This window comes from Cuculus canorus, chromosome 2 (genome assembly GCF_017976375.1).
Source record: "Cuculus canorus isolate bCucCan1 chromosome 2, bCucCan1.pri, whole genome shotgun sequence".
NCBI classification, from domain to species: Eukaryota; Metazoa; Chordata; class Aves; order Cuculiformes; family Cuculidae; genus Cuculus; species Cuculus canorus.
In genome coordinates, this window is record NC_071402.1 from 111,314,305 (window position 1) to 111,328,028 (window position 13,724).

General features: G+C 39.4%; 1 protein-coding gene across 1 annotated transcript in view; it reads right to left on the reverse strand.

Annotated features, from left to right (window-relative positions):
• STAC (SH3 and cysteine rich domain) overlaps positions 1-10,897 on the reverse strand; it is a 74,036-nt gene extending 63,139 nt beyond the window's left edge. Inside the window, exon 1 of the mRNA XM_009556669.2 lies at positions 10,371-10,897. Coding sequence (XP_009554964.1) covers positions 10,371-10,487 — 117 coding nt within the window. The 5' untranslated portion in view covers positions 10,488-10,897. The remainder of the gene's footprint in view (positions 1-10,370) is intronic.
• Positions 10,898-13,724: the final 2,827 nt, after the last annotated feature.

The following is a 13,724-nucleotide window of genomic DNA, read 5'->3' on the forward strand; positions in this document are numbered from 1 at the left end:
TTAAACTAGGATGCATTTTTCTGATCGTTTGACTTGAAATTTCATCTGCAACCAGGAAAAGCTTCCTGATGTACGTTTACACGGTCAGGAAAACTAAATGCAAAAAGCAAAACCAAAATGTTGAACACAAGAAAAATTAGAAAGGCATTTAAGCAACTGACAAGCATACATTTCACTGGAATGTTCGTTAATGGAAACATTTGGCAAATCATTACAAGTCACCTTATGTTTATTTGTAAACAATTGCTTAATTATGTAATTTGAACTAAAAGAGGATGTGTGGACATACGGGAGAAATTAGCTGTACACACTTATAAATAATATAAATAAATACACTAAGAGGTACAACAAAAACTGTATATACTGGCTCTTTGAGCTGATTGTTAGTGGTTAATAACTGTAGGTGTAATTTAAAAGTACATACGGACCTGAACGTCTTAACAACTGGATCCTCAATTTTACTGTATAGAAGTCAGTGGCACTCTGGTGAGTTTACTATGATGAAGATTGCCTAATGTATTTTGTTTGCTTGTGAGGACAGAGATGCTGTATACAAGGCCATTTTTCACCCCAGGTACGCACAAAGGCAAGGGAAGGTGGGTCAAGGTTTTCAGCCTACTCAGTTCAATCCCAAGACATTTTAATTTTGAAAATCACTACCACAGGATTTAAATTGGTAGGGACAATGCTGGTAAGTCAATAATTAATAGTACACCTATATATGTGATTATTGAGAAGGTAACTTGTATGATCATGCCAGAAATCTACTCTTGAAGAACAAAAGGTGATGCTTCCTTTTTGTTATACATAAGTTATTTTTGTGAAAAACAAATGAAGTTAAATACTGGGGTAGTGGAGATGCAAGTCTGTCTCTAAGATCATATTCGACAGTATTTGCTATAACAACCTGCCAGGCTGACTTTGCTCTCTCACCTGAACTGTGTCCCCATGGCCTACATTTCTTTGCCTTGCTTTGATGAAGAAGGTAAGAAAAAAAAAACCCACCCTTCTAAATGTTGATTTTAATAGCTCTGTGAATACCAGTTTATAGTGGTTTGCTCCTCTCTGAATTAAACCTAATCATCACTTACTATAGGTCAGTTCCATTTTGCTTTTCTATTCAGAACAGTAGATTGCTAAAATCATCTTTATTAACAAAGCAGTGCATGTGCAGCATTTTAATAAAGCTTTTATATGGCACTCAGAAACGGAGCATATTATGTCTACAGAACAGAAGAGCATTCAAGTTGTAATTATTACTTGCCTAAAGAACTCTGTCTGCAATTCCATACTAAACTTGCAGACTCCTGCAGTGAGGAAATACCTCTCTCTCACAATAATTAAAGCTATGATATTTTTAAGTTTCACAATGGCAGCATCAAAACTGTAACACTTCCATTTGTCAGTGCTCAGCAAACTAATCAATTAAAAGAGGTCAGCTAAGAAAAGTTGACTTGTGAATCAGAAAACTTTTATGAAGGTCTATCATATTTATACAGACAAGAGACTAATTTTTTAAATGAATAAGAATATATGCAAGCCACCTGTCATATTTAACTGCTGATGTCAAAGATACGAGAAGCCTGCTTTTCAGACATTCATTATAAATACGTTCTGCAGGATTCCTGAGTTGTATTCCCTGATAATCAGCCTATATGGTCCACTGAATCAACGGAGTTTCCTCAAGCAGAGGCATATGCCAAAGGAAAACAAGGTCAAGTTATTTCACACATAGATTTCTCATTTTCAAAGCTGGTTTTCTTTTTTAATGAACGTTCAAAGTACACTTATGCTTTAGCTAGAGTGCAGACATCTACTTGCCCGGAAAACGCAGTGCTCATCTAACATTAAATAAGCATTTGCCTGTGCAACTGGACATTGTGCAGGACAGAATACTCTATTAAGAACATTCAACTCATGCCCACATGATAAAGATTAGTCTTCTGCCTGACAAACATGACCACAAATTTTTATATATGTAACTTTTACCTATCAAGAGTGTATAGCAACAGCTTTGTGAAAATACATAGTCCAGATGCTATATTTATTTGGAGGTCCAGTTTCACTCTTAAAAAATAAATAAATAAATAAACTTACTGAACTGACTTAAATGTAAGCAGTGCGTCCAAGAAATTGTGGTTCAGAGGAAAATTTTAGAGTAATCCACCAAAGACGTGTGACTGCAGTATATTACAATTAGAGCTGGACTTCATAAAAAGGAGATGGAAATGGGCAAAGCTTTGAAAAAAAAAAAAATTGGTCTTCACAGCTACCCACTGATATAAGTAACTTTTACATGACATATTGCCTGCAATGGCAGGGGCAAGGCTTGATACCCCTCCTAGGGTGTATGAGAGAGCCTGAAAGATGTTTAAGACACTTGAATTGAAATACTAATAGCTTGAAGATCAGCTGTGCTGATGAAACCCACTATCATTAGCTCAAACTTCACAGATGCTCAGATCCCCGCTCAATTTTAAAAATGGTAAAGGAATTTTCTAACTGATGTGTAACTTTTGCCTATCAAGAGTGTATAGAAACAGCTAAGGTGGGCAACAGGAGAACTACTCATCGTACAAGGAAAGACAGTTTTCTATCAGGTGATTATGACTTACCTCTACTAAAACTAAATAAGGTATAAGGGAAAAATGGACCTCTAAGTCAAGTTTATGTACTACGTTCCCTTGAAGAAATTCCAAGCCTTTGGCACTCTCAGCTTCCTAGAGATATATTTTAAGCCACATCACAATTTGGACTAAGACACAGAAGAATCCAAGCTAGTGTCTGTCTAAAGGTATAAAGGTCTTACCAATGGTCTGGAAAGCAGCACAGCTACGTAAATAGATCACTGTGTCTGTTAACGATGGCTGCCTCTCAGCAAGGGCTGAGTGCTGATGAACCCAGATGACCATGGGTTGAGGAACAGCCTTGGCCTTTGCTGACCTTGAAGTATCAGTTTTGAAATCAGCTTCATTGATAAAGACTGATCAGATACGGTCAGATGCCTGGATGTGCTCTGATGTGTAAGATGCATAGAATTTCTTCAAAGCAAATCTGTTAATATTATCTGGAATATGAAAAGAAAAGAAATAAAAAGATTCTGTGAAAGTCTTTTCCTGGCAAGCAGCGGGAAAACACTTACCTCAAAAAGGATATCTGGAATAAGCCAAGAGTCCACTAAGAATTGTGGGGAAGGGAGCAAGAGAAAGAAGAAGAGACAAAAATCTGGTATGCAAACAAGACTGGAGCTTTCATGCAGAGATCCTTAGGTCTAAATATGTTAATTGCCAAGAAAAGTTGAGCAAATCTTTGCAAAATGTATTTAAGAAAAAGTCAATTGATTGATTCAGGCTATGAAAAGCAAAATAAGAAACGGGCTGAGGTACAGTAAAGATGGGATAAAAGCCTCAGAACTTAGCATACACTTCATCTTACCTTCTTCCCAGAACAATGATCCTGAGACAAGAGTGTAGGAATAATAGGAAAGAGGTGGCAGAAATGGATGTTATGACATTAAAAAAGCAGTTCAATGTGCCTGCTGAGGTGAAAGGTAGAAAAGAGAGGAAAGGAACCAGTTAATATCTCCACTACAAAATTTTATTTTGGAAGTCTAGGAACAAGTTTTCTTAGCAAGCTTTACCAAGACACAAATGATACAAAATAAAATACAAACCTGTTTTAAGAAGCAGGAAAAGTGACACTAGTGATTACAGATTTGTAGATCTGACCCCAGTACTTCTCAACAAAAATGAAAAAAAAAAGGTTGTGTTGGATAAGATGAACAATTTTCCAGACAAATAAAAAGTTTTAAGTTTAAGATAGATACTGCCTATTTGGATTTCATTACAACTATTGAGTATGCTACCAAAAATGAATCTATTTGCTAAGATCAAAAAGAAAGTAAGTAGTGAAAAAAATTTGAGAGAAATTCAATAGGAGGTGATTAGCATTGAAAGGAGAGGTAGCAGGTTGAAGGACAGTTGTTGTTGGAGTTTTCAACAAACATCATTTGCCTAGTCTTAGGGTCAGTCTTGGTCTCTCTATTTTTATTACTGAATTTGATGCAAAGATCAGGCATCTCATAAGATGAGGTTTCCTCTAACATGAGGTTGGAGGCATTGTTAAAACTGAGTAGGCCAGAGGCTTGAGGAATTGCATCATGGAAATGTGATGAAGTTCAGCTGTGGAAATGCAAGCATGTGTACCTGAGACCTGATCCAAACCACTCTAGATGAGGACAGACAAATCTATGCTGGATCCACCAGAAATTACAGAGAAATACAATGCCAGCCTCTGGTCGACCAAGGGGTGACTAGGAGACACAAATATGAGTAGGGTTACCAGACAAGTTAGTGAAGAATTAGTAATACTGTAAAGGATCTCATGTATAATACCACGCACAAATTCTGTTACTCTTTTTCAAGAAAGAAAAACTGAAGCAGAATTGAATCAGGTGCATGGAACTGATACTAGAATTAAAAGAAGAATGGAGAGTTTATCTTAGGTCAACCTACCTTGTTTAGGCTAGAAAATAAAGGGCCAGGAAGAGATATAGAAGTCTTTTATTACATGATGGAAGCCTACATAAAGAATTGAAAAGAGATGTTTAAGCTAAAGGAACATTATCAAAATTACAATGTCATACAAACTGGCCATAAATAAACTTAGACTGGAATTAGAAAGGGGTGAGGGGCAGAGGGCATTTCTTTGCCATTATAGCATCCAGGTGTTGGGACAGCCTTTTAACAGCGGTGGTAAAACCTGAATTCAGCAGGACTACTTTGTGAAAAAGAATGCAACATAAGAGACTGAGGCAGTTGAACTGGGCTGTCTTCCAGCACTGAAAGCAACTTGTTTTGTTTCAGTGAAAATTTACACTTTTTAGTAAAACCATTTTTTTACAAAAGCAGATTTCAGTCAAACCATCTTTATTTGCCAAAAGGTAATAGACGTTTTCTCGATTTTGGCAACATAGAAAGTGTGGATAGAAGAAAATGAACTGATCACTTTTGCATTTTGCCTTAGATATCTTAACGAGCCTAGAAACTGATGTGACATATATATCAAAGTGAAAACAATACCAGAGTGCTTTAATCAGAGAAAGTGTAAGAAAGAGCGAGAAGTCAAAATAAATGTAAACACAAGAACAAGTCTTCTCACGAAATTATTGACAGGGTAGAGTACTACTTCTGTGCTCTTAATGAAATCTTCCTGCATTTAATTTGTTTCAACATCAAAACATAGAAAAGTACATAAGCTCATTTCTTTCCCTTAGTCTTACCTTTACAGTATGTACTTACCATTTTATGCAGAGGCATGGGGGTAAGATTAAGAAGGAGAACTGTTTTTTCCCCTCTTTCAGAGGATTTTTTTAAGCTGTTTGGTATTCCTTTGAAGACTACAACAGTAGTTTACATACTGGATGTTTATCACTGGTGTGGAGGGTGAAACACTAACTGTACACCATACTCCCTACCCTTTTAAAATATTAATTGATGAGTAACCATCTATGGAGCCTCATAAAGTATTAACTCTTTAAGCGTGCAAGAACTCTGTTTAACAGCATAGCACAAATCCTACGATTTAAATCCCACACAATCCTATTAAGATCCAAAGAGTTTCAAGCTGTTTGCTTTAGTTTGGTGACTGGGTTTGAAGCCTCACATAAGCAATACTGCTCTATTGCACCAGCAGGACAGGAGAAAATAAGCTCAATTGTCTTGCTCGACATGGGAATATACGTGAATGTAGTCTACATTTTGAACTTCAATGCTTAAACCTCATTTCTGGCTTGTTATTTCTCAGTGACTTCCACTTCATGTACTACATATCATGTTAGCTATCATTTAACAATTGTGCTGCATCTCCTGAATTGCCATACCTGAATTTGTACAGAACAGTCTGCATTTCCCAGAATACTGGCCATTACTTACTCTGTTCATGGAAGAATCAGGCTGAGATAAACTCATTTATTTTGTGCAATACATAGTCCACGTGCCATATTTATTTGTAGTTCTAGTTTCACTCTTGAAAAATAAATAAAAAAATCAGCTATTCAACTTACTGAACTGACATAAGTGTAAGCAATGTGTCCAAGAAATTGTGGTTCAGAGGAAAATTTTAGAGTAATCCACCAAAGATGTGTGACTGCAGTATATTACAATTAGATCTGGACTTTATAAAATGTAGATGGAAATTTGCAAAGCTGTGAAAAAAAAAAATTGGTCTTCACAGCTATCCACTGATATCTACAAATAAGTAACTTTTAAATGACATATTGCCTGCAATGCCAGGAGCGAGGCTTGATACCCCTTCTAGGGTGTATGAGAGAGCCTGAAAGATGTTTAAGACACTTGAAATGAAATACTAATAGCTTGAAGATCAGCTGTGCTGATGAAACCCACTGTCATTAGCTCAAACTTCTCAGATGCTCAGACCCCCGCTAAAATTTAAAAATGGTAAAGGAATTTTCTAAGATATACTCATTTGTGTATGAGAACCTCCAGACATTCTGTGATAATGACTTGTCACACACCTAAAGAAATCAGTAGATGAGCTCTTTCATTTTCATATAGAAATTTTAGCTAAATACAAGAAGGGTAAAACCAACAGAGTTATGTGCCAACTATGCCAAAACATAAAGAAATAATATCAGGTGTAGGAATCCTTTCTTCAGACACCTATTCCTTTAAATGGTAGTTTTCTTTACTAAATTCCAAGTTGCTTTTACTTAAGTCACATCAGAAATATGATCTCTGATCCCTGCCACTAGATTTCTGCTTATATTGCTAAGTTAGTGACTGTACAACTGTGTGTCTTTAATTGCTATCACTAGCCTGAAATTTTCCCTTAGGATTCCTTAGCTAATGACTTCCTCCCTCCCTTGTTTGTAACTCTAAAAGTCTTTGTCAAACTGGTTGTTTGTCTTCTTGGAACCATGATGTGAAGGACCCAGACAGGTGGGAGCCATAACTATAAACATATGAATGCAACAGAATATAGCAATTACATGTATTTGTATGGTACCGTCATAAAGTTATTCTCCTAGTAAACTTAAAGTAACCACTCAAGTCATACTTAGATATGAAATAAATGTTTTCAAGAGCAAATAAATTAATTTAATAAATTAATTATTAGTTTTGCAATATTCTTCACCAACTGAGCTCTAGGTGTTTTAGCAGAGTGGCAGTGTATATAGTGCTACAGGACAGCTCAGTTACAGAGTTCTTGCTACCCTTCAGACACCAATTTAAAGTTATATTAATGAGACAGCACACTGGAGGTGCTACGCATAAAGTACTTGAGGACATATAATGCAAAAGACACAGTTGTATTATGTGGCAGTATATACACTACACCATAAGGCAAATGTACTTAGAACGTGTTAAAGGGTTTGCTCTTGGAGCCCCAGGAAATGTGGTGAATTGAAAGTGTATTTGAATTTCTTTATTCTGAGCAGTTGTACTGAAGTCTAGGTGTGAAGGTGCTCATGATGAGGAGGACATGACTAAGAGTCCAGTCTTTCAGCTTTCATCATCCACCTGTGCTCACCTGTAAATATGTTCCTAATCCATAGGAAAAAGTGGTGGGAGGCTTTATCATTTATTAAAGAGTATGCTACTTTTCTGTAATTGGGGTCTGTGACTGACACCACTGTCATTCTTCCAGATTTCAGCTAATTGGTAGCAGCCTGAAGTTCTGCCTCTCAGACTCATGCTACTCAGTAATTGCAGTATCTCCTCCATGTCAACTTCTGAGTACAGTCTGAAGTGTGCCAAGTAAAATGGGTTTTTTATGGACCTTGACACTACAAGGAACTACGCACCACAGTTGCTTACACTTGCACAGGACTCGAAGCAAGGTTGCTATGTTAGTTCTACAATAGTTTTTCAAAATTATTTTTCTGCTGGAATGTTTTCAAACACATTTTGAAGGCTTCTATTATCTATGTTGTTTCTATTCCTATATTTGGAGTCATAATAGTATTTTGCTACAGAAACAATTCACTGTGGAGTGATTAGATACTGCACAAACTGTTCTACATTAACTGCAGCAGACGTGAACTTGTTAACCTATGCAACAGAGAGTACCTGAAGAAAGCTTAGCAGTCTGTGAATGACAGGATAGCTCCCTCAGCAGGGGATACTGCAAGATAAAGCTTGCACATAGGCTCTTGGCACACACTGACTTACGCCTTTGCCAAAGTCTTTTGCTTTTGAAGTACATCCATTCTTTTAGAAAAAAAAACAAGCACAAACAATATCTTTATGAAATCACTGAGAACTTTTCCATCCTGCTGTTTACTAAAAAATGAAGGCTTATCTCATTACTCCAGTGATCAGAAGGTTCTTTTGATTCCATCTGCAATATTGAAATGACAATACAGCATGTTTTCTGATCATATTTGCAGTCCTAAGATGTAAGTACACAGATGATACGTTTACCAAAAATATCTGTATGCAAGTAACAGCATCAACTGCACAGTCATAGCTTTTGCCTATTCCAATGTATCACTTGAAATGCCCACAAGACTAGGAAAAAAAAAAGATGATGATGATAGTATTTGATTTTAAACCAGTTTGTAGCTTATTTCTTCTCTGGCCAGATGCACCTAATTCCTGCTGTCATCCACAGCAATACAGAACCCTACATGCAGCACTTCACTTCCTCTCAGTTTAGGATTCATGCTCGTCAGTTGTCTTGGACACAGTGCTCCGTGACTCAGTGGGAAAATCCCTCAAGCATCATTGTAATGAAATGCCTGACCATGTGAGGGGCACCACAAGCTCCAGAACCACTTCACTGGCACTGAGTGAGGACCATAGCTTGGAGCACAGGGAGCACATAGCCCACCAGGCCCTGTGCACCAGACAGCACACATGGGGAGCTGATGCTGTCAGTGCAATGAAGGCTCCGGTTACTTTTGGGAATTCACTGAGAGACTGAGATTCCCAGTGGCCGAATAACAATTCAGCAGTTTTAGAGAAGTGGTCTCGAGGCAGGGATTTATGTACCGATCAACCAGATCCTTTTAAAGCCTGGAGTTAAACCTATAACCCCTTTGCTTTTCATTTCCCATTAACCAGGAAGACTTCAGCAGTGTCCCAGTAGTGCTGAATGTGAATAGTGTGAATAGGATAGGCTATTGCTACTGGGAGAGCTCTTTTCTTTCAGAGAGCTTATTTTACATAGGGAATACCTTAACCCTCCTCCTTGGAGTACAGCATCTAATAGACAAAAAAAAAAAATCCCCAAACCCACGTCAGAACTCTACCCACACAGACAGATAATTTTGACTCACTCTCCAAAAGCCTAGCTATAAATGCAGAATAATGTAGCAGACTTCCTACGTTAGACCCAGGCAGCCACTGCCTTTAAACTCGGGCCAGCACAAACCTTCCCTGTAAAGCAGCTGTTTTGCTCATACACCACCTCCTAAGGCTCTATCTAGCTGTAAGCTCTTTGTGATAAAGACCTCCCTATTTTTACATATTTACACAGCCCATAGCATCACTATGAAGTTTACAGGAAGACGTCAGGTGCTATCATATCAATCATAAGTAAGTAATAGAGAATTAGTAAAGCATACAACCCAGGCAAGCTGCAAAGAACATTCATTATGTAGGGTTACTACTTTTCTGTATTTACTTCTCTACTTTCCAGGTAACGTACTGCTAGGCAGAAAAACTTTTCATATGCAAGTTAATTAAAAATTCAGAGACTGTGCCATTTGAGCTTGAAGTTGGTTTTAATTGAGGTGAACCAAACCACATTTAAAAATTAATAAATAAATAAAAGGATGTGAAAAAAATCCTTTTCTGGGTCATGCATATATGTATTATTGTGCCAAACCTGTCACTTACATCCTGTTTCAAGTGCTGGCTTGTTAAACAGTGGAAGTTCACTGAGTCTGCCAGAGAAGGTGAGGCAGGTGAAACACCCCAAGCCCACAGACAAAATTCTTTTCTCTGAACCTGTGAGAAAAATTGATCTTTCCAGTCATGAGCAAAACCCTCTAAATGATCTGATGTTTGATGTGAAAATAGTTAACAAACTCTATTGGCACTGATTTCCTCCCCTAGCCCCACCACTTCCCCAGGCCCTTATTGTAATAAAAAGCAGAAAACACAAGCAAAAATACCCAAACCCAAACATGTCAAAAGGCAGGTATTTTTCCAGTTCAGACTCCTAAGCTGCCCAGGCAACAGGGAAAATTCAGAAGCAAGAGTGTCAGAGCAGGCACTGCAACCAGAGGTGGCTCATAGCACTCTACTGCTGATCTCAGCACAGGGCTGCAAATAAAAATCAAAGCAATGCATCTCTTTTCAAAACAAAGAAAGAATGGGAGAAAAATCTCATTCTCTGGGTACCTTTGATTCCTGGCTGGTAGTTGATGCTGGAGAGGGGGGCTGCTCTGTGCTCTCCCCTTCATTCTCTTTCTCCACACTATCCACGCTGACTTCAGTTGTGCTGCTTGGAGGAATCATTTTACCTCTAGCACACTGCTGCTATCAGGAAAAAGGCAACAGACCTTTCTTGCTTTTTTTTCATTTAATGTCCTTTTTCTTCTCTGCTCTTCTCAAGCAAATGAACTCAGACCACTCGCTTTCACTACATTTGTAAGACTAGAATTCTCTGGGTTTTCTTCTTTTTCTTCTACTCCTCCTCCCCCTTTCTCCTCTCCCTCCTTCCTCCCTCCCGTTTCCCTGTGCAATTCTTCTGCGAGGGGAGTAAGTTATTGATGGCTCTGTAGGTCAGTTGTGTGCTGCTTCTGAATTTCTCCCGATCCTCCTCGCCTCTGCGTAAAGCCCAGAGGTGTGAAGCAGAGTCGTGACCATCAGCCCAGTGATCAGCAGAGAGTGAGCTGAAGCAGAAAGCCTGAGCCACGCACACACGCACGGGGCACTGGAGGGAGGAGTTGTATTTCTAATGCTGTGAATAGCTTTGGAGGAGCATGTGCTGTCATAGTAGTGAAAGAAAGTAAAACGCGCATGCACACACCCCACACCCCCCCCCCCCCCCAACACAGGCAGGCGGTGTATATGAGGTGTGGAAGCATTTTACCTTTTGTGAAGCTACAGAAGGCAGTTCGAAGGGTATCTTTATATTCTTATAAATAGTGTCCTGAAGAAGGACTCTAGAAACACAGGAGAAAAATTAGTCTTCCCTTACCTTGCCCAAGAAAAGGTGATTTAAAATTCTTGCTACTCAGTGTCCCTAAAGCTCCCACCTTGCCTTACATTCCAAACTCGCTAGCAAGTGACAAGACAGAGTCAGGGGAGAGGCACCTGTGGATCCACATGTTCTTTGCTCCCCTCCTGGGCAGGGAAACCCCACTCTGAAACATGCACACGTAATCAGGGTCAGCAGGAGCTCCCACTACCGTGCATATCCTATACATGTAGGTTGTCATAGTGATAACACTCCATTGGGCAACAACAGAGCCAATGCAGCCATCAGCAAGGGCCCGCTGGCTTCCCCAAGTGCTACCATTCCCAAGGATGTGGCACCCAAAGTCACACATGGGGCTGAAGTAGTACCAGCAGAAGAAGGTCAGCATGACTTTGCTGACTGGCTCAGATTGCTTTACGTTGTGTAAATTTTTGCCTGTGATTTAAATCTGCTGCAATGGTTCTTGACAGCCCTCTTCCCTACTGAATTAAAGTCTGTATTGTGAAAGGTAGAATGGATGCGCTCCCCACCACATACATGCTTTGCAGAGCAGGAGCAACTCCATATGGCTTGTGGAGATGCCTCTTTCATTTAAAGAAAACAGAAAAAAGCAACCCAAACATGTTTCCAGTAAGCAATACTTAGATCCTGGAAAGTGAGAAGAAAAATATTGTCTCTTAGTTGGTCTGTACTGGAGGTGTGGCTGTTCGGAGGTGATTTGCTGAGGTCTGAGTCAGAATGAAGATTCAGTACCCTGTTGCTGTGGGAGAGGGTACCAGCTTCCCTTCAATCTCATCCATAAGAACACAACTGCTACCTGGAGGTGACCTGCATGCCCCCTCCACCTAAAATAATCAATGTGTGAAAGTGAAGGCAAGTTTTCAAGATAGTAAAGATTATACAGATGAAAACCAGAGCAGAAAGTGCTCTATAGCCAGTGTGTTCTTAATAACTATGCAGAAGCCAGGAAAAAACAAGTCAGCTTTTCTTTGAATCCCTGGTGAATTCTCAGGACTGGCAGTTAGGTGGGGGGAAAAGCTTTGTTTCTTTGAAACAGAGTGTAGAAGACACTGAAGTCTTTAGCAGACAATGAACTTGAACTGCTTCAATGCCATTGGTACAGGTACTTCAGAGCAAAAGTGTGGCTTAGGAGTCTACCAACAGAACCTATTATTTATCCTGTAATCAGTAACACCATTACAGAGATCAAAATGAGAACACTGGTTGCTGTTGAGGCAGTGTCAGTGACAACTGAGATTGAAGCAAGGCAATAAATAAAATCTCCCAGGGGCAGATTTAGCAGGTAAGTAAACCAATTTATTTCAAAGGGTTTGATTTCCAAAATACAGCATCTTCTTAGACTGTTGTCTTCAGAACCAGAGAAATTGTCCCAGTACAAGGCTCATTTCTTTCACTCAGCAAGTGAGATTTGGGTTTTGCTGTAAAATCAGCCCCTCAGCAATGAGCAGGGACTGTGCAGCATCACAGTTTGGGAGAATTAGAGCAGCTGTGGGCGATAGGGAACTTGGCAGGGTGACACTGATTCAACTATCCAGCTCTGGCAGTGGTCGGACTTTGATGGTCCAACCTAGCAGAGGCAAGTCAGGGCCAGGACATGGGGATTGCCCCTTGAAAGGACTGTTCTGTACACCCAACAATGAGAATCATGAAACTATTTTTTATCCTGTACTACAGCAGTGTTGTGAACCAGTCTTTCCTGTTAAGAGGCTTAAAAACATCTTCTAGTGATCTTGTAGGTCTCCTTTGAAATGCAGCTGGAGTGGCTGGTTAATAGTTAATGCTCCAAGTGTTGTAAAATCCCGCACACGTTTTGTATGAAAAGCTCCTAACGTCATGACTGTGTAAGTGACTATCACACCACTCTCTACTCTTTTTTTTTTTTTTCTGTTGTTTTACCAAATTAGTATTGGCACCTGCTGCACTCCTTCTTTCCTCCCGACTACTCACTTGTCAACCACGACTGATCTGTCAGTTTCTTGACAATTAGCCTGGGAAAGATGAGTAAAACCTAAAATCTTACCAAAAAAAGCAAAAATGGATGGAAGCTGGATTTCTCATATTTTTATTTCCTTCCAGAGCAGCTGGCTATTGAAAATCAAGTATTTGGTAAAACAAAACAGACTGATCAAATTAGATGAACCTACATCTCCCCCTCCCTCCCACACTTCACTCCTGAGAAGTTGGACTTGTGATTACTGCCGATCAGTCTCTAAGTGAAGGTACCCGGCGGAAATGTGAGTACTGCAGCACAGTGCTAAACAAGAGGAAATTGAACAGATTCTCTAGTGAAGAGATGAGGGTAGATTTCTGGAGTGGGGAAAGGCAATTTGGATGAATAAAACATGAGAGCTGATTCTCGGCTCCCAACTGAAATTGTTGCACTGTGTAAAGGCGCTTGAATGTTGCATGTTGCCTGAAGTTGCCACCGAGCATTCCCCAGCTGAGTGGTACAAGGCTGTGTGCATGGATGCTACACCTTATTTGTCCTTCGTCTCACCCATTCTCTGGCTGCACAGACAAAGGTGATAAGA